Source organism: Macaca nemestrina, chromosome 13, assembly GCF_043159975.1.
Source record: "Macaca nemestrina isolate mMacNem1 chromosome 13, mMacNem.hap1, whole genome shotgun sequence".
Taxonomy (NCBI): domain Eukaryota; kingdom Metazoa; phylum Chordata; class Mammalia; order Primates; family Cercopithecidae; genus Macaca; species Macaca nemestrina.
Genome location: NC_092137.1, coordinates 10,191,144 through 10,214,741, shown reverse-complemented (window position 1 = coordinate 10,214,741; position 23,598 = coordinate 10,191,144). Strand labels below are relative to the sequence as shown.

Below are 23,598 nucleotides of genomic sequence, written 5' to 3'. Positions count from 1 at the left end.
TGCCGCCCAGCCAGAGTCTGTCCCGGTGCCTCCTGTGTGCGGGGCACCGCCTCGGGCATCTTCCTGGCTGCCCCATGTTGCACCTGAGCCTCAGCGTCCTGCTCAGAACTGCGTGTGGGATTTGCTCACTGCCAGGATAGGACTGTGGCTGGAATCGAGGTAGAAAGAAAAACACCTCAAAGGCAAAAATGACACGTTATTGTCTGGTAAAGTCTTAAGTGACCACAAACGTGTCTCCTGGTTTCTTTTTTTCTTGAGACAGAGTCTCTCTCTATTGCCCAGGGTGGAGTGCAGTGGCACAATCTCAGCTCACCGCAACCTCAGCCTCCCAGGTTCAAGCAATTCTCCTGCCTCAGCCTCCCGAGTAGCTGGGATTACAGGCATGCGCTACCACACCTAGCTAATTTTTTTGTATTTTTAGTAGAGACGGGGGTTTCACCATGTTGGCCAGGCTGGTCTCGAACTCCTGACCTTGTGATCTTCTCGCCTCTGCCTCCCAAAGTGCTGGGAATACAGGCATGAGCCACCATGCCCGGCCATGTGTCTCTGGTTTCTGTAGTATGAGAGTTCCTCGAAGATGGTGCAAAGCCCCAGGAACTGAGAAAACACTTCCATCCCCAGCTCTGAGAAATGCTGGGTGTGTTTTCTCAGGGAAGGAGCAGAGTCCTGCTGTTGCCCTCCTCCTGGCATGTGTGTTCCCAAGTCTCTCCTCGAGGGCCCGTGGGCTCCTAGCCTCACCCAGGCAGGGACCTCATCCCTTGGCTGCTGTTGGCTCAGGCTCCCTGCACCTCCCTGAAACAGCCCTTTATAAGACACTTTCCTCTGCTGTTCCAAAGACCTAGGCCCACTTGTCCCCAAGGAATGCTACGCCCACTCACACACGTTGCCCGGACACCTGCTGCTGACACTGGCGGATCCATGAGAGCATTCTCTGTTCCCAGGAGTGGCGCACGCTCGTGCACATGTGAACACATGGGACAGCGTTAAGGCTGTCGAAGAAGTGTCACCAAGCGCCCCATGGAAGAGAGAATTTGTGGCCCCCCTTTTTTTTTTCTCCTTTTTCCTTCCTGGCAATAAAGAGGCAGGAGAAAAGTCTTGTCAGTTGCCACGAGGAGGATAATCACACTTGCAGTTCTAATACTTCCCTCTAGGAAGCGGCTCCGTAATCAGACCTTTTGTGTGGTGAGGGTCTGGTCCCCCTAGGGACAAATCAGACCTCCCGAGGTGGCCAGGGGCTGTGTTTTCTGGAGATATGGCAGCCTTTAGTTTCAAGAGTTGGGAAGGAAAAGGAGGAAGAAGAGTGAAGCCTGTGGCTTCATGATGTACTTTGTAATCTTGGGCCGGGAGTGGAAGGAAATAATGGAAGAGACTTCCAAGCACTTCTTCCAGAGTGGCTGGAAAACCACGTTCAATTCTACCTCTTTGCAGCCACCCCTTGACACAGAAAGGGCATGAGCACTGACGGCCACAGGGTCACCCGACCCACTGCCAGAGTGGCCACTTCACATGTTGGCTTTTTGAGACAGGGTCTTGCTCTGTCACTCAGGCTAGGGTGCAGTGGTGTGATCGTAGCTCACGGCCGCCTCAAATTCCTGGGCTCAAGGGATCCTCCTGCTTCAACTCCCCAAAGTGCTGGGATTACAGGTGTGAGCCACCACACCCAGCTCTTCACACATTTTTTTCCGGAAAGGACCCTCCAAAGAACCTAAAGAAACACAATAAAACTCCAGAAAACAGAGAGGAGAGTTTAGTTTGAGCCAATACACCATGAATTTTATAGACTCTTCCAAAAACTCTCTAGGTATACTTAGGCCACCAGGCACAGTTAAATGACACAGGACACATGTCCAGTTTAAAATCAAGTTTTATATGATTCAAAGAAAAAAGTTACATTACATACTCATTTAAATAATGTCAAAGTCTGTTACATAAAACATAATTATGAAACATTTTAAGTCTTATTCAAACTACTTAAAAGGCTCAAAGTCACAAAAGATCAAGCAAAACTGCCCAGGCAATAAAGTGCACGAGGGGAGCCCGCCTCTCCAGCGGCCATCAGCACCCACAGCCGCCAGCTGAAGGGCGCCATGCTGAATCCACACACAAGGTTTGTGGTTCTCAGAATAGTTTTCAGACAGGAACTGTTTCCAACTTAAAATCTTTCAACAGACAAATGGAGGTGGAAGGGGGATGGTTTACACAAAGTATTTCCAAATGTAATCAGGAAATGGAAGTGTAAATTAAAACCATTTTCAACCTGTATCTCTTCTTTAGAAATAGCACTACTTGGAGAATGTTCTGTGACAAGCAACCAAATACTCAAAAGACCTTATCCACCAGAATACTAGCAGGACTAACACTACCTTGCATGTCATAATTAAGAAAAATATCCAAATTTGATGCCATTTATAGTGTACAAAAATGTTTATGCTTATTTTGATGAGCAGGAGAAAGGACTGGGTGGTGAGGAAACATGAACTATGCACAACATAAGACAGCAACTGCACTGTCTCACGATGACAGGACACTCACCTATGGAGTGTCCAAACTGAAAACCTCTGAAAAACACATGTGTGCCAAGTAACAGCTGATACTAAGGGGCAAGTTAATGGGTATCAAGTAACATACAATGAATGACCAGGTGGAGATTTTATCAGACTACAAAAAATAAAACACAAAACCTAATTTTACTCAATATTCCACCTTACCATCATTTTAATAAAGGTAAATGCCAATAATTAACACACAGACAAAATTTAAATACATACTGCACAATAAAAAAAATTCCCAGGCCACTAAATTAAATTAGTGCAATGTTCTGTATGTTCCTATATTTATTCCATTGCCTGAACTTCCAATGTTTAACAAAAACCAGTGTCAGTGGCTTCTTGAACACAGGCGGCCACATTCTCTCGTTTATCTATGACGTGCTCACACAGTTGAAAAACGTCCATTTTCTAGGTAGACTGTAAAACACACCATTCCAAGTAATATTCTGTTTGGTCAAAAAAGTTTCCTTCAAACAAAATGAACAGAAACGCAGTTGGCTAGTATTACCGCCATTTAGCGTAACTTGCATTTCCTTGCATTTCTAGTATTTGGCAAACAAAAGCAGCAGAATCTTGGCACTGCCTGCCTGCACATGAATCTCACCTCAGCTAAGCTGTACTCTGGCAGAAAGTTCATCCAACCACTGCAGACATTTCCTTTTTTTCTGGGAAGTTACTCTACCCACAATGCAGTATGGATGCAGCCACAGCAAAAGGAGTCAACTGACCATGGACAAAGCGGCTGGATTTCAGTGTTTATCTTTTTTGGTGTTTTAGGTACAAACAAGAAACTGAATGGCTTGCTTTCAGCAGAGCCATGGCCAAGACTATTACACACAGACTAGATCCTGCAGCAAGTACTGGTCCCTGGGATCTGCCCAGTGGCTCACGTTACTTGCTGGGGTCCATCCTTCATGACACACCAGGGACACAGCTCACTAGTTCCAGTCAACCAAAATTCTAGTTCTTGGGTGACAGGAATGATTGCCTAGAATTTCCTTGACAATGTTATGAAGAAGCTGACTGCAAAATTTATTTTTCCCTTTTATGAGGTCCTTATTCAACCAGGTCCAATTCCAAAAAGATCTCAAAGGCCAGATAACTTGATTTTTTTGGTGGAATAACATGTCAAGTTTACTAAAAGATGGGTCATTTTAAAAAACTTTGTTATTAAATGCTGAAAAGAAGGTTGCAAAATGATCTAGCTAGAAATTGGTGATTTGAGCACCAACAATATAAATATTTTTATAAAAAACAGTATAAAAATTAGTACCCTGTCTTATTTCTACAAAACATCAATAGAAAGGTCGTAAAAATCCATTTTGTAAACTTTATTGCCGAAATATTTGTTTGAATGCTGGTGATTTAGATTATCAAATTTTCTACCATTTCTTTAAAAAAACAAAACAAAAAATCTTCTGAAACTACAAAAGATACTGAACAGGGTCCCAAGTGGAAAGGAAAGTTAACATACTTTCATCAAAACCAGCTCCCCGATCTTCCCCTAGTTCCCCAAGACCATTTTTTTGGGGCGGTGAGGCAGTGGGAGAGAAATTCCTGAAAAGAAGGTTTTTAAAAACCCCATGAGTGATATCCCAGGGGACCTTTCAGGCAGAGGCTGGCATGGTGAACAGTGGGCTCCCTGGGCTCTCTGCAGAGGCGATTCTGTTCAGCTTGCCAACCTCTGCCTGCCAGCCTGGGATCTTCTTGGTCGTCATGTGGCGCCGGGCATGCTTCGTCAGGTGGTCACTGCGCATGAAACGTCGGTCACACACCGGGCACACAAACTTCTTCTCCCCTGTGTGAGTTCTGCGGTGGCGAGATAGCTCGTCCGAACGAGCAAACTTTTTATCACAGCCATCCCAGCTGCAGTTGAAAGGCTTCTCCCCTATGAGGTGAGAAAATACATATTAAAGAGAAAGGAAATGCTGAGCACCTTATTCAAGGGATTAATTCATGTCGTTTTAAAATCACATCCATCAAACTCTGAAAAAAGTGATATCTTATTATTTCTGGAATTGGATGATTTGGGTCAAGAAATTCTCCAAAAGGCATTTATTCCTCCCACACTTAAAATGCGGTATGTTAACACGCAAAGATTTCAAGCTAATCTTTCAAAATATATTTAAAAATAAATCAGGCAAAGTACAAGTACAGCGACTCATGCCTGTAATCACAGCACTGTGGGAGGCTGGGGAGGATCAGTTGAGCACAGGAGTTCCAGACTAGTCTGGGCAACAAAGTGAGATCCAATCTTTACCAAAAAACAAAAATAAATTAATTAAAAACGTAGCATCCGGCCAGGTGCAGTGGCTCATGCCTGTAATCCCAGCACTTTGAGAGGCCGAGGTGGGCAGGTCACGAGGTCAGGAGATCGAGACCATCCCGGCTAACACGGTGAAACCCTGTCTCTACTAAAAACACAAAAAATTAGCCAGGCATGGTGGCGGGTGCCTGTAGTCCCAGGTACTCAGGAGGCTGAAGTAGGAGAATGGCGTGAACCCAGGAGGCAGAGCTTGCAGTGAGCCAAGATTGCGCCACTGCACTCCAGCCTGGGCGACAGAACGAGACTCCATCTCAAAAAAATAAAAATAAAAAATGTAGCATCCGTCCAGGCACGGTGGCTCACGCCAGTAATCCCAACATTTTGGGAGGCCGAGGCAGGCAGATCACCTGAGGTCAGGAGTTCGAGACCAGCCTGACCAAGATGGCGAAACTCCGTCTCCACTAAAAATACAAAAATTAGCTGGGTGTGGTGGTGGGCGCCTGTAATTGCAACTATTCCAGAGGCTGAGGCAGGACAATCGCTCGGACCTGGGAGGCCGAGAATGCAATGAGCGGAGACCATGCCATTGCACTCCAGCCTGGGAGAGAGTGAGACTCTATCTAAAAAAGAGAAAAAAAGTAGCAAAGCTGGGCTTGGTGGCTCATGCCTGTAATCCTAGCATTTTAGGAGGCCAAGGTGGGTGGATCACGAGGTCAGGAGATCGAGACCATCCTGGCTAACACAGTGAAACCCCGTCTATACTAAAAATACAAAAAAAATTAGCCAGGCATGGTGGCTGGCACTTGTAATCCCAGCTACTTGGGATGCTAAGGCAGGAGAGGAAAATGGCATGAACCTGGGAGGCGGAGCTTACAGTGAGCCCGAGATCGTGCCACTGCACTCCAGCCTGGGCGACAGAGTAAGACCCCGTCTCAAAAAAAAAAAAAAGGCCGGGCGCGGTGGCTCAAGCCTGTAACCCCAGCACTTTGGGAGGCCGAGGCGGGCGGATCACAAGGTCAGGAGATCGAGACCACAGTGAAACCCCGTCTCTACTAAAAACACAAAAAAATTAGCCGGGCGCGGTGGCGGGCGCCTGTAGTCCCAGCTACTCAGGAGGCTGAGGCAGGAGAATGGTGGGAACCCGGGAGGCGGAGCTTGCAGTGAGCCGAGATCGCGCCACTGCACTCCAGCCCGGGCAACAGCGTGAGACTCCGTCTCAAAAAAAAAAAAAAAAAAAAAAAAAGTAGCATCCATTCACTCTACCTTATTCCAATTTAAAGATTTTTCAGGGCCGGGCGCGGTGGCTGAAGCCTGTAATCCCAGCACTTTGGGAGGCCGAGACGGGCGGATCACGAGGTCAGGAGATCGAGACCATCCTGGCTAACACGGTGAAACCCCGTCTCTACTAAAAAATACAAAAAACTAGCCGGGTATGGTGGCGGGTGCCTGTAGTCCCAGCTACTTGGGAGGCTGAGGCAGGAGAATGGCGTGAACCCGGGAGGCGGAGCTTGCAGTGAGCTGAGATCCGGCCATTGCACTCCAGCCTGGGCGGCAGAGCGAGACTCCATCTCAAAAAAAAAAAAAAAAAAGATTTTTCAGGTTAGTAGAAATATATATAAAAAGCGATCTTATCCAAGGTGAACTTGCCCAGTTTCTACTTCTCACCAAAACTCCAAGCTTACAAAATGGCACAAGAAGGGGATTCTTCAGAACTCTTATGGTTATTTATTTTTATTTTTAGAGACGGAGTCTCACTCTGTCAACTAGGCTGGAGTGCAGTGGCGTAATCTCGGCTCACTGCAACCTCTGTCTCCCAGGCTCAAGCGATTCTCCTGCCTCAGCCTCCCAAGTAGCTGGGACTACAGAAGCGTGCCACCAAGCCCAACTAATTTTTTATTTTTAGTAGAGACGGGGTTTCACCATGTTGCCCAGGATGGTCTCAATTTCTTGACCTCATGATCTGCCCGCCTCGGCCTCCCAAAGTGCTGGGAATTCAGGTATGAGCCACAATGCCTGGCCATTTTTTTTTTTTTTTTGAGATGGAGTCTCGCTCTGTCACCCAGGTTGGAGTGTGCAATGGCGCGATCTCCGTTCACTGCAACCTTCGTCTCCCAGGTTCAAGTGATTCTCCTGCCTCAGCCTCCTGAACAGCTAGGATTATAGGCGTGTGCCAGCCGGCCCAGCTAATTTTTGTATTTTTAGTAAAGACGGGGTTTCACCATGTTGGTCAGACTGGTCTCCAACTCCTGACCTCGTGATCTGCCCACCTTAGCCTCCCAAAGTGCTGGCATGACAGGCGTGAGTCCCCATGCAACGCCTGTCATTGAATTGGAAGTACTTTAGGAAACATGGAAGTAGCTTGTTTCAATCACTGCAGGTCATTCTGTCAGTACTTCTACCAAGGAAAACTGAATAAACAGTAAAACCTCATTCAGTCACCTCCCCAAATTTGGAAGCTGTGCTCTGGTATAATGTGAAGTTCCCTTGGAGAGTCCCGGTGAAATGCAGAGCTCATTGAGTCAACCAGCCCGTTAAGAGTGGCGAGCAGGTCCCGTTCCCTGACACAGCCCCACATCCAAATGCCGCGCAAATGACCAATCCTCATTTACTGCCTAGTGTTAGGCCCTTGTACCAAGCACCAGGAATATATCCAGGTGAGGTAAGTATATAACTACAAAACAAAGGGAGAATATGGTAAGACCTACAGTAAACCACCAGGATCAAAGAAGGAAGATAGAGAAACAATCCAGTAACTAACCCTGGGAAGGCCCTCGAGGGTTTCAGTAAGCAGAGATGGGCAGAGGGCCAAGGGGGAAGGGTGGAAATATGGAATCAGACACGGAACGCTGGGGAGGCTGTTTCTGCATGGGCAGAGGCGAGTACTTCATGGGCCAAGTTTGGCCTTATCCTCAAAGCAAACAGCCACTCAGGAGAATGGAGGAGTAGAGTTCCTCTTATAATGTCTGAACACCAGACTGCACTTTATTCTACACGTGGAGGCTACCACGATCAGAGCAACAGAACACAAACTCGCAAAACCCCTGAGAAATGGTGCCCTCACCTACTGAAGCGATTCTCTATCCAGCAACACTCAGACCACTGCCGGGCGGCAGGGCAGCCCCAGGTCCCATGGAGCTATTTAAACTTCAAGTATTAAAACATGTAAAATTCAGTTCCTCAGACACACTAGCCACACTTCAAGTGTGAGCAGCCAGTGCCTACCCTAATGGACAGACGGCAAACATTTCCACCATTCAGAAAATTCTATTGAACAGAGCTGGTTAGACAACAGAGAGATCATTAGGTCAGCTTAGTTTCTTGCACAACTTAAATTAAAAACTACTCTCAGAGGTAAGAAAACTATACTCTTTTTAAAAATATTTTAGAATTTGAACTCTTCTATAGTTTGGCCAGACCTTTTCCCACAATAAACATGAGTCACACTGGTAAGATACATTTACTGAATGTGAATGCATGTTCTCTTAAAAAAAAAAAACACATGAAACGTCTACTGCAATGTGCACAGAAGGGGGCACTGGGAGTCACTCTAAAAGCTACCAAAAGACACAGTAACAGAATTATACTACATTTTATCTTCCAGGGCGAGCGCTCTGATGCAAACTCCTGATGGCTGTGGTAACAACCCCACCCTTATGAGGTTGTGCAGGCTTTTCAGAACCAAAGAAAAAGCCACACTTCCACCTTCACCAGGGGTTCTCACGATCCCCTCCCACCCAAAGGCGGCTCAAAGTGTGCTTCCTGGTGTGCCCGATGCCCTACCTGCCCTGGTGCTTACCTGTGTGAGTGCGAAGATGGGCCTTAAGGTGGGAACTTTTGAAGTAGGTCTTCCGGCAACCTGGGAAGCTGCAAACATAGTTCCTCCTTCGGGAGAAGTCTACCTGAGGGACAGAGTTTTGGCTAGAGGCGATGAACACTGGAGCAGGGGCGAGGGGCAACAACTTGGTATTCCCGGCAGCCATGACACTGGCTGCACAGGGGGCAGGCGGAGGGAGGGCTCCCTGGGGCAGGACCAACATCACAGCTCCCTGAGGCACCGGATGTCCCACGAACACAGGTTGAGGCGCTGGAGCAGCCTGAGCTAGGATGGGTCTCACAGTCCCCACAGACAACTGGGGAGGGGGCTTCAAAAAAGCTGGTAACATGCCACTTTGTCCAGTCACGGGGATCATCTGGCAAAGGACAGGGGGAGCAGGGACAGAGACAGAAATCAGAGGAGTGGTTTTCCTGGGCAGGTCATTTTCATAATTCTTTGGTGAGCAAGTCTGAACTGCAACAGGCCACCCTGCCTGCTGGCCTTTGTCAGTGAGGAGCAGGCCACCAGACTTGTGCAAGCAGGGCTGACAGGACACCAAGTTAGTGTTGAGTAAAGTGTCTGTGAGGTGTGTGTCCTGTAGAGTTTCAAAGTGTCCCAGAAACTGCTCTTCTCCTTCTCTGCTGTCAGGAAGCCGGCAATCTGGAGTCTGCGTGGTGGGAAAGCAGGCAGCAGGGCTCTCCCCAGTGTGTTGGATCACACTGGTCCCCATGGCCCTGCAGGGAGAGCTGGGCACTGGCTCCAAACCCAGCAAGTCCCACTCGGCGCCCCGGCTCAGCGCTGTGGCCGCTATGGCAGAGGACTGGAGGACGTCTGTGGCTGTGCATGCTTTGGAATCTGTTACTTGGGGAGAAACAGGTGTCCTTGTCGATGGCTCCATGAGATCAGGGCTCTGAGGAGGCGTTATGCACTTAAAAAACAAAAGCACCATGTGAAAAGGTTGCTTTAAATTTTAAAAGGGACTTAATTCATCACAATGCTCCCAATACCTTTACACAGAATCATCTACACACTCGGCTAACCCTGTTTTCAACATCCCAGTGGGTTTCAAGGCCACATGGGGCACTTTGCTGTCTCAGCTTATTCCCACAGTGTTTACCTCTCCCAAACCTACACAAGAGCACAATGCAGGGAACTCTGAGAGGAGGTCCTGGCCGCCAGGCCCACCACTTCTGCAACCCTCCTGACAACCCACAGGCCCTTCCCATCCCTCTCCAAATCTGCTTTCTACACTCTTTTTTCAGAGAAAGCTTCCAGCCCAGGACAATCACAATCTCCACTTCTGTTAGCAACCTACCATTCTCAACTTCTCCAAGCTGAGATGCAAGTTTTCCAAGTACTTTCACAGATGCAGCAAATTAAAAAACCAAAAACGAGAGTGATTTACTGCACTCAACGAAGGCAATCTGATGTCAAAGCACATGCTTTCTCCAGCTGCTACCCACATATCCTGATACTAGGCTGGGTCACCAGGAGAACCTAAGCTCCACCCCAAGATTCCCCTGGGGAAGTAAATTTCACTTTCTCACATTAATCTGTAGGTTTCATCCCACGGACATTAACCACATAGCAAGGTACGATCCATCCATAGAAAGAGCACATTTTTCAGAAATGAATGAAGAGTGTTTTTGTTCTTTTGTTTTTTTTTTAAATGGAGTCTCACTCTGTCGCCCGGGCTGGAGTGCAGTGCCACGATCTCGGCTTACTGCAACGTTCGCCTCCTGGGTTCAAGCGATTCTCCTACCTCAGATATCTGGAGTAGCTGGGACTACAGGCGCCCACCACCACACCGGGATAAGTTTTGTATTTTTAATCGAGATGAGATTTCGCCATGTTGGTCAGGCTGATCTCGAACTCCTGACCTTGTGATCCGCCTGCCTGACCCTCCCAAAGTGCTGGGATTACAGGCTTGAGCCACCGTGCCCAGCTGAAGGAATTCAACACACTGAGTTCAGCTACTCTAGTCATTTCACAAAAATGCTCCTCTCCCACCTCCTCTTACCAGAGTTGATAAAGAATGGAAGTCTTTTGGTAGTTCAGGTGTGGCTGCATCCATATGCACAGTGGTGGTGACATCCCCAGAATCAGAGACAGGCGTGAGAGGTCTTATCCGCAACAGGTCACCTTTCTGGGATCTTTGACCCCAGGAGCTCATACAAACAAGAGCCTCAACAGCTTCCATGTCTGTCTGCTCCAAGATGCTGCACGTAGACCTTTCGCTGTCATGCCGCTTCCTCTCCAGGATGGACTCACATATGTCCATGATGTCAACCTAAAGGCGACACAACACAATGGCTTCTCAGTGCAGGGGAAATACAAAGGCCACTCATGATGGGCATGTGGATATGCACACCAGAGGCCTACACTAGGCATGTAATGCACATGCAATACTCCATAGCAACAAACACCAGCTGTAGTAAAAGATGTTCAAGGAATGCTCATGACAATTTGGCTTTTAAGCCAACATTTCAAAGACAGAACTAAGATGGCAAGTGTTGCCACCAAAAATCTTGACTCTTAAAAAAGGCTAATAAGTTCATCTTTTTCTTGGGTAAATGATTAATAAAATTAACTCCTGAGGTGCAAGCCAAACAGTGGCTGGGGTAAAGCAGCTGCCCAGGGAAGAGGAGCCAACACTGAGGCCATCTAGTCAGTCTGCCAGTAGCTGAGGTGCCCTGACCATGGCTCTTTGAAGCAGCAAAGCCGCCAAAGCAGTGTCCCTATAGATGCTCTCAGGGACTCTGGCGCCTTCCCTCTATGCCCCAAGCAGGTAGGGCCCATGGCGATTCCACCAGTTCCCTCCACAGATTCGGAGCAGAAGTCATCTGTTACCGTCCCAAGGCTAGCAGGTGGGGACAGGAAGTAAACCTGCCACGATCCCAGAGAGGATCTCTTTGCAGTTTTTTGTTTGAGATGGAGTCTTGCTCAGTTACCCAGGCTAGAGTGCAGTGGCACAATCTCGGCTCACTACAGTGCCCGCCACCACGCTTGGGTAATTTCTGTATTTTTAGTAGAGAGAGAGTTTTGCTATGTTGGTCAAGCTGGTCTTGAACTCCTGATCTCCCGGGTTCAAGCGATTCTCCTGCCTCAGCCTCCCGAGTAGCTGGGATTACAGGCGTCCATCACCACGCCTGGCTAATTTTTTGTATTTTTAGTAGAGACGGGGTTTCACCATGTTGGCCAGGCTGGTCTCCAACTCCTGTCTTCAGGCGATCCACCCGCCCTGACCTCCCAAAGTGCTGGGATTACAGGCGCCCAGCCTTGTTTTTTTGAGACGGAGTCTTGCTCTGTTGCCCAGGCTGGAGTGCAGTGGCACTATCTTGGCTCACCACAACCTCCGCCTCCCAGGTTCAAGCGCTTCTTCTGCCTCAGCCTCCCTACTAGCAGGATTACAGGCGCCCACCACCATACTCGGCTAATTTTTATATTTTTTATAGAGAGGGGTTTTCCCCATGTTGGTCAAGCTGGTCTCGAACTCCCGTCCTCAGGTGATCCGCCCACCTCGGCCTCCCAAAGTGCTGGGATTACAGACCGTCTCTTTAATCTGGAAGGGGAGGAGGAGGAAGAGGCTGGAATGAGCTGATCTCTTCCAAAAGAAAACTAATCCGGGAGTGAGAAGGTGATATTACTCTGAGAGGGAGTAATATCCCTCCCTCCCAGGGAGGTTACGGGGGCTGAGATCGCGCACCCACTGCACTCCGGCCTGGGAGACAGACCGAGAGACCGTCTCAAAAAGAAAAAGGAAAGGAAACGTTAAATGTACGAAGATACACGTTTCCTCTCAATTTGCCATGCACCAAAACATCAAAACTTTCCCTCTGCCCAGGTTCCCCGAGATCAAACAAGACGAGGCCACCTCAAATCCCCGGCCTCTGTCCCGCAGGCTGCGCCACCAAACCCCCTGTGAAGTCACAGAACCCGGCGCCGAGGCCCGCTCACCACACGGACGGGAAGGGGCCCGGCCCACAGTGCCCGCACACCACGAGGCCCACACTCGGCCCACGTCCACGGATACCTCCCCGAAGTCCCCGGGTCGCGACGCTTAGGGCCCCCAACGCTCGCGTGCCGCGTTCCCGCCTCCAGGCGTTGCCCCGCCCCCAGGGTCGTGCCGCGCTTCCGCCTGCCGTCGTTGCCCGGGCCCCCGGACCTTGCCCCGCCCCGAGGGCCGAGTGGCACTCCCGCCAGCCGCTATTGCCCCGCCCCCAGGACCGTGTCGCGTTCCCGCCAGCAACTCTTGCCCCGCCCCCACGGCCGCGTGCCGCGTTCCCGCCAGCCGCTCCCCCACCCAACGGCCGTTCGGCTCACAGGACTGGGGTGACGTCATGGCTGGAAATAGCCGCGGGGCCAGCGGGGCGGGGCCGCCCAGGAAGCGCAAGACAAAGCTGCGCGGGGCACACGCCCCCTCCTCGCCCCCGCCGACCCGGGCGCGCCCCGCGCGGCCGCCGCCCCGCCCGGCTCCAAAGCCCGCCCAGGCCCCCACCGGCGCGGCCGCAGCGAGGACCCGCACGCCCCACCTCCCGCTTTCACAGGCCCGCGGGTCCCGCACCGCGTCCCCCGCCTCGCCCCTCGCTCAGACGAGTAGTCCAGCCGCGGCAGCCCCACTACTCACTGCGCGCGCGTCGTCTGGGCCCGCGGAGTCCGGCGTGTGCATCGTGCCGGGCAGCCGGGAGCAACAAAGCGGCCGCGGGGCGTAAGCTCGGCGCAGCAGCGGCCGCACGTGCGCGGTAGGCGACGGTGGCGGCTACCCGGAGCTTCTGCGGCCGGCACGCGCCTCGCCCGCCCGCGCGGCTCTGCCCCGGCGCGCCCCTCGCGGCGCGGGAGGGGCGGGGCGGCTGCGGAGGGAGCGGCCGGCGGGGCGGGGCGCGGAGGCGAACCAAAATACACCGCGCCCCCCGTCGGGGCGGGGCCTGCCGCCGCCAGCCAATTCGCACCGGGCCCGTGACCGGCCGGCCAATGAGCGCCGCGGGGGGCCGCGTGATCGGAGCCTGGCCGCGGCGTGATCGGGCAGGGCGGGACGCGGCACGTGTTTTGGTCGGAGAGAGGGGCGGGGCCTGAGGCCCTGGAAAGTAAGGGAAAGGTCGCGGGGGCGCGCGGGGCGGAGAAGGCGGCGCGGCGGCGGCGGCGGCGGCGCCGCCTCGGGAAATCCCAGGGCGGGGTTCGGACTCGGTGCGGGGAGGGGGGACCGCGCTTATAGGAACCTCCTCTAGCCCCACCGGCTGAATCAGTCGGTAGCGGAGACCCACCTAGAGGCTTCAACCCGGCTTTCGTTGTTTTTATTTCTGTCACTCTCCCTTCGTTTCTTTGGAGTGAGCCCATGACCTGAGAGGTCGGAAAGCTGGCTGGTTCTAGGCGACATTCTTGCATCCGGTCATTTTTGCAGACACCCGGAGTCAGAGCTTCTCGGCCTGAGTGTCCGCTGATGCCCCTCCTCTGGCGTCTCTGGGCCTCTTCCGCTCTGTTACGGGGTCAGGGGAAGCCGAGACGGCAGTCACCCAAAAGACGCCCGCTGAAACCCGCTCATTCTTCCCAGGCCCCGAGAAAACGCCGCCCCCTCCGGGCAGTCCTCGAGCCTGCAGGAGAGATCTAGCCTGGTGTCCAGGGCACCTTTTTTTTTCTCCCTATATTTCGGTTGCTGGCGTCTCTTGGTGTGGTTTGCCCACGTTTGCAGCGCCAGGTTCATGGAGAGCAGGAACTATGCTGTTTATTTGCGTCGCCGCAGCCTTCAGCTCAGGGAGGAGTCACCCCTCCGTCTGTCCACTGCGCGCGCATTTGCTGAGCCGCGATGCGTGTTGGCGCTTAGTGCAAAGGGCAGAGGCCGCAGTGAGGAATCGTCCTTAAAAGCTCACATCCAGGGAGTGGGAGCAGAGAGAGAATCCCAGCACCCGGGGGCTTTGCTCTGAGCCAGAGAAGCCTGGGCTCAAGGGAACAGGCGGGGTCCCACCACTCACCTGAGCAGGGCTCTGGTCCCCACTTGTTCCTGCGGGGCCCACTCTGGTTGAGCAGAGGGGTTGAGCAGGCTGAGGAGAAGGTGTTTGCTGAAACAGTAAGAGGGTTTAAGTGAACCGTGATAAACCGCTCTCATGAAGACCCCGGAGGCTCTGACAGGGGTGCAGGGTGTTGTGTATGTGAAAAGTTAAGTCTTAGATACAGACTGGAATATTCTCTTTTGCCTGGCCTCCTGCTTTCGCCTTACAACTGGTCTCCCTGCGTCCGTCCGCTCCAGCTCCCACAGCCCCTTGCCACTCAGCACCCCCGGGGGTCTTTAACCTTCTCAGTGGCTCCCACTGTACTCAGCGTAATGCTTCTGCTCCCCACTGTGGCTTGTGAGCTCCTGCAGGGACCCAGCCCCTCCGTCTCCAGCCCCACGACTCTCCCCACTCCCCCGAGGGACAGCCCGGGCCTCCTCCTGGACACCTGTCCCACCAGCCCCTCTGCCGTCTCCAGGTCCTTGGACCTGCTGTTCCCTAGAATGCTTTTCCCCCATATGTCCCCTTTGCTCTTACCCGCAGTCCACCTAGAGAGGCCTCCTCTAGCGAACGCACCCTTGGGGAGACCTCCAGTCCCCTTCTCCCGGGCCTTCTTGTTTTCTTCCTTCACAACACTTTCCATGAACTGTCCCTTTTCCATTACTTCAGTTATTTGCTTATCATCTGTCTCCCCATCAGAAGGACTCTCCCAAGGCCAGGGAGCCTGGCTGTGTAATTCATCCACGTAGGTGAATGAGCGAATCTAAGGTATCTAGCAGCTTCCCTGCTTGAACATCTTGTGGGCACCTCTAATTGTGTCCTTAAAACTGAACTCAGGGCCGGGCGCGGTGGCTCACGCCTGTAATCCCAGCACTTTGGGAGGCCAAGGTGGGCGGATCACCTGAGGTCAGGAGTTCGAGACCAGCCGGGCCAACATGATGAAACCCCATGTCTTCTAAAAATATAAAAATTAGCCGGGCGTGGTAGCGGGCGCCTGTAATCCCAGCTACTCGGAGACTAAGGCAGGAGAATCACTTGAACCCAGGAGGCAGAGATTGCACTGAGCTGAGATCGCACCACTGCACTCCAGCCTGGGTGACAGAGACTCAGTCTGAACAAACAAACAAACAAACAAAAAACTGAACTCAGATTCCACCCAAATCTGGATTTCTCACCTCTCTGAAGGGGACAACTGGAGACCCTATTCCTTGATCTAGAAACCTGAGCATCACCTTTACCTCCTCCCTTTCCCACAGTTGCTTTCTTCTGCCAATTATGCCATGCCCTTCTTCCTTCTCAGTTCCTCTCAAACTCTTATGTCACCTATGCCAGCCCTTGTCCTGGCCACCACCTGCTCGTCTGAATTGTTGCCACTGCCTCCCAATAGGTCTCCCTCCCTCCAGCCAGACGCCCTACAATCTGCCATCACCTTACTGCCAGAATGCTCTTCTGGAAGTAGAGATGGAGCTGAACCTGTATTCAAGCCTCAGTTGGAATCCAAACAGTCATAGGACTGACTTCAGGCTCCGTGGCCAGGAACCCATGAGTCTTTGTAACCAGGCTCCAGCCAGCACTTCCTGCATCATTTCTGACCAGTTTCCCAAATTGCTTTCCCTGCTACCTTCCTGCCCCCAGTGACCCAATACAGAACCCTGTACTCCCAAGGTTATGCCACTCTCCTGTTTCTAGGCAGCATTCCTTCTGCGTGGAACACGCCAACCCTTGTCTGCTTTGACCCTGCAAGACTGCATGAGATGGCCAGGCATGGTGGCTCACACCTGTAATCCCAGCACTTTGGGAGGCCGAGGTGGACAGATCACCTGAGGTCAGGAGTTTGAGGCCAGCCTGGCCAGCATGGTGAAACCCCGTCTCTACTGAAAATACAAAAAATTAGCCAGGCGTGGTGGCAGGCACCTGTAATCCCAGCTACTCGGGAGGCTGAGGCAGGAGAATCGCTTGAACCCAGGAGGCAGAGGTTGCAGTGAGCCAAGGTCATGCCGTTGCACTCCAGCCTGGGCTACAAGAGTGAAACTCTGTCTCGAAAAAAAAAAAAGAAAAGAAAAACAAAAGAAAAAGACTGCATATGACTGCCCGGCAAAGCCCTCCCTGATACCCCCAAATAGCTGATGCTTCAGCAGAAGGCAGTGTGCCTGGGCTTTGGAGTCAGACCTGGATACAAATCCTTGTTTTGCTGGTGTGACCTTGCCAAGTCTTCTTTCCTGCAGGACAGAAGGCGGCAGCAGCTCTCCCTGACCTGGCACTCTGGCTTCTCTTGTCCCAGGCTCTGTTTCTGCTCCTTGGACAGCAAGCGTTTGTGGGAACTGTGACCTCTTCAGCCATGAGCCCCTGTTCTGCCCACATCTAGCCCATCTTCCAGATGGACAGACAGGCTGTGGTCGTTGCCAAACCCCTAATTCTGGCCCTGCCCACAGTCAGAGGGATGGCAATTTGTAAACTACAGACTATTGCGAATCATTCACTTGGAGACTTCACTAAGACCACTGGCACCTGGCTCCGTAGGCCCTCGGGAAGAGCATGGTCTGGCAGGCAGACTGGATGTGGCCTGCAGACCTCAGGGGAGAGTGTGAGCCTGCAGGTCAGAATGCCACCACTTTCTCCTGTGTCCTTCCAGAGAGGGCCTGTGGCTGTGCACGCATGCTGCTACAGAGGGTAGTGCTCTGTACCTCCTGGACTCGCTCGCTGACTTTGCAGCCTTAGGGCTTATTGCCATTGGTACATAACGATCAACCTCTTACTTTGTAATGGTTAAGTAATATTCTGTCATATGGAATGTGATGTGTTATTTATTTAACATTCTGGTTGAATAACAAAGACGGGTGGTTTCCAGTTTTCCAGGAACATCATGCCCCTCCATCATTTGCCCACGTGGAAGGATCGCTACAGGATAGGCAGCTCCTAGAACCAGAATTGCTGAGTTAACTGCTCTGTGCATTTCCTTGTTTTTTCTTGCTTTTCTTTCTTTCTTTTTTTTTTTTTTTTTGGTAAATGTTTATTGAAGTGTAGCATAGCATAGATATAGGAAAGTGCAAAAACTTACATGTACAATTCAATAAATTTTCACTAGGCAAACACACTGTGTCACCAACACTCAGATTTAGAAACAGAATATTACCAGAGTCCCAAAAGCCCCTGAGCTGCCTTCCAGCCACTACTTACGCTTTCCCCGATCCCCTGCATAGGATAATCCTTATCATGGCTTCTGACACCGTGGGTTGGTTTTGCATGTATTGACACTTTTTGTGTGGGTGTGACACTTTTATAATACAAAGAAAATCATATAATATGTTCAGTTTAGGGTCTGGCTTCTTTCACTCAGTGTGGTGTTGTGGGCAGTTGGAGTTTGCTTATTCTCATTCTTCTGTTCTCTTTCTCTCTGGTTGAGCTTACTGGGCTGGAAGCCGTACAAGGACCAGAACATGCTGTGAGCTGACCGGCCACTGGGCTGGCTGTCTAGTTGACAAATGACCTAACAAATGGTTGACAGAATGGATGGATGAATGAATCACAGATCCACCAATCCACTGACGTGTTCAATGCCTGACTGGAAGTGAGTGTCTGTTCCTCCGAACACCCCGGGCCCCTGTCTCCCTCCGCTAGGGGCACTCACGATGGTGAGCAGAGAGGTCTGTAGGGGGTAGCTGAGGCACAGATCATCCAGGTCAACCTGCGTATTTTATGGGTGAGGAAACTCAGACCTAGCAACTTCACACAAAGCCACTTTGCTCGGGGAGAAATCATGACGCTGTGTCTGATGTGGTTGAGGCACAAAGGAGGACCAGATCAGAAGACGTTTATTAAATACCAAAAGTAGGCCAAGTATCATGCTAGGGGCTAGCTCTTCATGCCTTTTGATCCCCTGATTTCAGCCGCATTCATAGATGAAGCCACTGAGGGACAAGAGGTGAAGCCACTTGCCCGTCATTGCTGGCCAGTGAGCAGAGGGCCCAGGATCCATCCCTCCAGCTCGGGTCCAGTGCTGCTTTCTCCCAGCTGCCTGCCCCTGGAAAAGGGGCTGCTAAGAGCACATGCTGAGTCCTTGTAAGCCGACCCAGAGTCAGGGGGCTGCGGGCAGCTCCCATCAGGCGCAAAAAGGGGTGCTCAGTCCGATCGCTCCGGGGAGGGTGAGGACGCCAGTGTGCTTTGTTCCTACTGTGGCTGCCATACCCCTCCCGGCACTGGACACACCTGCTGCGTGGCTCTGGCTGCCTCGGTGGCTGCACTCAGCCTTCTTTCTGTGTCTCCAGGCTGGGCTACAACCTCACTGTGTGTTACATCTTCAAACCTCCCAAGAGGGAGAACCAAGTTGGCTTAGGCTTTTAGGCTCAGAGTAGAGGGGCCACATGGCCCAAACTTCAACTTTTGCCAAAGGAAAGCCCCAGAATGGTGCTATGGGTGTAGTGGGCCCTGAAAGCTTCTTTGAGGACATGGGCACTTGGCAGGGGCCTTGCAGAGGCTGGACTAGTACAGTCTATGGCGGGGACGGGGACCCCTTGGTGCTCAGGGCTGTGGGATGGTGGAGGAACAGGAACCACCCTCGGCCCTTCCCATCCCTACTCTTCAGCAGGAAACAGACTCACAAATATCCTATAGACCAAGAGCCGTGCTGGCACAGGTGTCGGGGGAAGAGGTGGGAGCTGCCTACTCGTGTCTGAGGAACTGGTGGGAGGGCTGGTCTGGGACAGTGCACAAAGAAGACATCATTTGAGCTGGGTGTTAAGGACAGGAGGCAGCCACCCAGGAAACAGAGGTGACCTTTTGGTACAAGCTTCATACCTCATCCACCTCTGCATTCTCCAGCTCTTAGCACAAGACCCTCCTATGTGGTGGGTGCCCAACGAATTGAAATAAGCATAGGAAGAAACTTAGGCCATTGTCCAGGCCAGTGATTCTCCAGCATGAGCCCAGAAGGCACGTTAAAATACAGATTTCCGGGCCTACCCCCTGGCTGCTGACTGAGCAGGTCTCCGTTGGGTCTGTGAATCTGAACATCTTTTTTTTTTTTTCAGATGGAGTCTTGGTGTGTCGCCCAAGCTGGAATGCAATGGCATGATCTCAGTTCACTTCAACCTCTACCTCCTGGACTCAAGCAATTTTCTCACCTCAGCCTCCCGAATAGCTGAGATTACAAGCACCCATCACCATGCCTGGCTAAGTTTTGTATTTTTAGTAGACACGGGATTTCGCCATGTTGGCCAGGCTGGTCTCGAACTCCTGACCTCAGGTGATTCGCCGGCCTCGGCTTCCCAAAGTGCTGAAATTACAAGCATGAACCACTGCGCCCTGCCAAATATGCATGTCTAATAAGTTCCCAGATGATGTTGACACCACTGGTCCAGGAATTGCAGCGGTTAGAATGACTGATTTAGTCCAATCTCTGTGTCTTATAGAAAGGGAAATGGAGACACAGAACAGAAGCAGCCTGTCCCAGTTACTCAAAGTGTGGGCAGAGGAATGACTAGACGCCCTGCCTCCAGGCTCATGCTGAGTCCCGCCCCGAACCACACTACAGCGCCACCCTGCCATCTCTTGGACAGAGTGCCCCAGGAGCAGCCCCAGAAGAAAGCCTCAGGAGGCCAGCATGTCACTGGGCAACAGCACAAACCGCCGACTGGCCTGGGAGGGCAGGCTTCCAGGGGTCCTCGTGGCCACCCAGCCCATCTGCTCAGCCAACTGCTTGCATCTGGGTGTGTTGCCAGCCCGACTTCCCCAGTGACCCAGCGTGGTGCTGGCACCAGCGCAGACGGAGCAGCAGGGCCAGCCAGGCCAGGAGCTCAAGGCACTGGCAGAGTGACCAGTGGAGAAACATCTCACAGGGCAACTTGGTGTGGATCCCTGCAGGGACCAAGCAGGAATCTCTTGGGGCGCTGCTGTCATTCCTATCCCCTGGGCAGAGCCAGGGGGCACTCACCCAGTTCTCTGCTCAGGCTGATGACTGGTACTGGGTGCCACTCAGCGTTGGGGGCGGGGAGGCCCAAACCGGCTAGCCTCCTGACTCAGCACAAAAACGAATTTTAACCACTTGAAGGAAATGCGCTATCTGAGGCAGGCCAGCCTCTGGCTCAGAGCTGACCACAATGGAACCAGGAGTCACCAGCCTCCCCCAGGCAGGCCAGGCCCTCTGCCAGGGACTTTCCTGGCACCAGGGCACTCATCACCACTGGCTCCTCCTGCTGGCCTGTTCCATAGCCACAGCAGCTCCACCTCTGCCCAGGAGCCGCCACCCAGGCTGCAGTCCATACCCCTCCCAGGAGTCCTTATGTGGGCATCTCTTCTAGTGCTTGGTCAGTTTATACTTGTCTCAGCCCTAAACTGGGGGCTCCAACTCCAAAGACCGTGGAAACCTCTGCCGAGTGGGCCCAGTGCAGGCTGAGGCTGCTCCTCACCGAGCAACTGGCAAAGCATTTAACCAGGGTGGGCTTAGAAAGAGGCCTTGTGCCCGGGTTGGTCTGCAGCCCCTCCCTAGACACCTTCCTGGCTCAGTGTCACTCATAGATCCATGCTGGGTCCCCTTGGGTCACTCTGGGCCACTCTGCATGGCATGGGGAGCTGAGAGAGGCGCAGTCCCCCGTCTGCAATCATCTGGCGCTTGCAGTTTGGACGGAATCGTCATTCCTCTCACTAACCCTAGCTGCGCTCTCCCCGGTTTACCACTGCTGTGTGGGAACTTGAAAACCTGGGTAAAACTAACTGGGTGTGGTAGTGGGTGCTTGTAATCCCAGCTACTTGGGAGGCTGAGGTGGGAGAATCATTTGAACCCAGGAGGTGGAGGCTGCAGTGAGCCGAGATCACGCCACCGCACTCCAGCCTGGACAACGGAGTGAGATTACATCTTAAAAAAAAAAAGAAAAAAAGAAAAAGTGGGAGCCCTCACTCCACCACAAGAAGGACCCCTCTTTCTGCTTGATGGTGCTGGGCCATGGCAGGAGGGGGCGAGACCCTGGACTGAACTCACCGAACTCCTACTATAGGCTCAACTCCCGGAGGCAGTGATGGACAACCACCTGGGATTTTGCCGTTTTGCTTTTTTATGCCCTTTCACATGTGGGCTGCTCTTCAGTAAGCAAGTTCCTGTTGAAGCTGGATATGCTGCCAGCCACTGGACTGGACACTGGGAAGAGATGGGTGTGACAGTTCCTGTGTGACCGTGGGCTAGTAGCTTAACCTCTCTGAGCCTGTTTTCTCATCTGTAAAATGGGGATGGAAACTATAACCACAGGATGTCACGGGAGTTAAATGAGATCATGCTCATAAAAATACTTGACAAAGGTGCCTGCCAATGACTGCTCAATAAATGACTTTTTAAAAACTGTCCCATGGTAAGGAAGCTCACAAGGAAAGTAATGATTGTGGTATAGTTCACGAAATGCAAGGAGAAAGCACAGGGATGGAGCTCTCCCTTAGCACACGCCCCAGGGGAGAAGCTCACCTAGCCACTCAGCTTGGAGGGAGGGGACAGGAGGTAATGAAAATGCATTGTAAATAAGCAAATGGAAGCGAAGGTACAGCTCTGTACAGAAGAATTGCAAATAATATACGGAGATAACTCCCCTCCAGGAAATGGAGCTTAATTTTCCTCTCCATGAGTGTGGGCTGGACTTAGTGATACGTTTCTAACAAATAAAGTATGGAAAGGGAAATAGCAGCTTTGCAGTGGAGAAACCTTGCAGTCATCATTTTGATCAAGAAACAAAGGTTAATGTCACCAGTGATAAATTGTGTTGAAATTACCTACTCCTGATATGACGTGATGGGAAGGGCCCTTCTTCGCCATGTTATTCTTTCCAAAAGTGCAGAACTCCAGTCTAATCATGAAAAATACATCCGACAAACCCAAGTGGAGGAACACCCACAAAATGCCTCGTCGGTGCTTTTCAAAAGGGTCAAGGTCATGAAAACCGAGAAAGAACTGAGAAACCATCTCACGTCGGAGGAGGCACGATGGCTAGATGCACCCTGGTCGCCCTGGACTGGATCTGGAAATAGTAAAAGTGCATTAGTGGAAAACTGGTGAAATCCAGAGGAAGTCTGCAGTTGGTGATAGTATTGAATCAATGCTAATTTCATAGTTTTGACAAATGTACCGTGGTTATGCAAGACGTCAACATTAGGAGGAACTGGGTGGAGGGCACATGGGACTCTCTACTATTTTTGCAATTTTTGTTTGTTTGTTTTTGAGACGGAGTTTTGCTCTTGTTGCCCAGGCTGGAGTGCAGTGGCACGATCTCAGCTCACCACAACCTCCACCTCCTGGGTTCAAGCTTTTCTTCTGCCTCAGCCTACCGAGTAGCTGGGATTACAGGCATGCACCACCACACCCAGCTTATTTTGTATTTTTAGTAGAGACGGGGTTTCACCATGTTGGTCAGGCTGATCTTGAACTCCCAACCTCAGGTGATCCGCCTGCCTCGGCCTCCCAAAATGCTGGGACTACAGGCATGAGCCGCCGAGTCCGGCGTGTTTGTGTTTTGAGACAGCGATTCTCCTTGAGAATTAGTGCCACCCGACTGGAACACATCACCTGGCAGCCCATTCTAGTACAGAGCAACAGCCCCCGTGTCCAGGAAGTCCCTCTTTACTTCTTGCCAAAGTTACCTGTGTTATCTGCCCCAAGCCATGCCCCAGAAGTCCTCAAGCTAGGGCTCAGGCCCGGCTTGCTGTCTCCCTTTCAGCACATAGATCAGCTCACTGAGCATGTGGAGCCTGCCAGGGAGCCACGCTGAAGCTCATGCCCCCACATCAAGGGTCTGTGAGATGGCAGCCCCGAAGACTGGCCCAGGGTCCGGGGAAGGGCCTCTAAGCCACTCTTCCTCAGGAAGTGCCCCTCACCTCGTCCTGCCCACGGGCAGCAGTAATGTTGGCCCTGCCGGGCTCTGGCATTGGGAAGGGGCAGCGGGAAACAGCTCCTCTGTGCAGCTTCCCTGGGGGCTGCCCCACAGCCCCACTCCCTGCCTGCGTGCTGCACGC

The 23,598-nt window shown here is 51.9% G+C and overlaps 1 protein-coding gene and 1 long non-coding RNA gene across 8 annotated transcripts; one reads left to right on the top strand and one right to left on the bottom strand.

Moving 5' to 3' along the window:
* Positions 1-1,846: 1,846 nt before the first annotated feature.
* On the bottom strand, positions 1,847-15,166 carry LOC105486502 (KLF transcription factor 11). Of its 7 annotated transcripts, none has more exons than XM_071076219.1 (4): positions 15,151-15,166; positions 10,650-10,919; positions 8,612-9,557; positions 1,847-4,437 (listed from the first exon to the last, which is right to left on the bottom strand). In XM_071076219.1, the coding sequence occupies exons 2-4, from the start codon at positions 10,908-10,910 to the stop codon at positions 4,157-4,159; spliced, it is 1,488 nt and encodes a 495-aa protein (XP_070932320.1). In that variant the 5' UTR covers positions 10,911-10,919; positions 15,151-15,166; the 3' UTR covers positions 1,847-4,156. The 7 variants fall into 7 exon arrangements, with proteins under 7 accessions (XP_070932320.1, XP_011747703.2, XP_011747699.2 ...); XM_011749401.2 differs by lacking the exon at positions 15,151-15,166 and adding an exon at positions 13,891-14,030; XM_011749397.2 differs by lacking the exon at positions 15,151-15,166 and adding an exon at positions 13,257-13,462.
* LOC105486501 (uncharacterized) lies at positions 13,591-22,375 on the top strand. Its single transcript, XR_011611445.1, has 3 exons — positions 13,591-13,713; positions 18,017-18,181; positions 19,641-22,375. It is a non-coding gene; the product is annotated as an uncharacterized lncRNA (long non-coding RNA).
* The last annotated feature ends 1,223 nt before the right edge of the window (positions 22,376-23,598 follow it).

Coding starts and splice junctions, on each gene's coding strand:
- LOC105486502 (XM_011749397.2), bottom strand. CDS start 13,298: ATGCACACGCCGGACTCCGCGGGCCCAGACGACGCGCGCGCA. Junction 9,558..10,649: donor TCCATTCTTTATCAACTCTG/GTAAGAGGAGGT, acceptor TTGTTTTTTAAG/TGCATAACGCCTCCTCAGAG. Junction 4,438..8,611: donor CCATCTTCGCACTCACACAG/GTAAGCACCAGG, acceptor CTCACCTCATAG/GGGAGAAGCCTTTCAACTGC.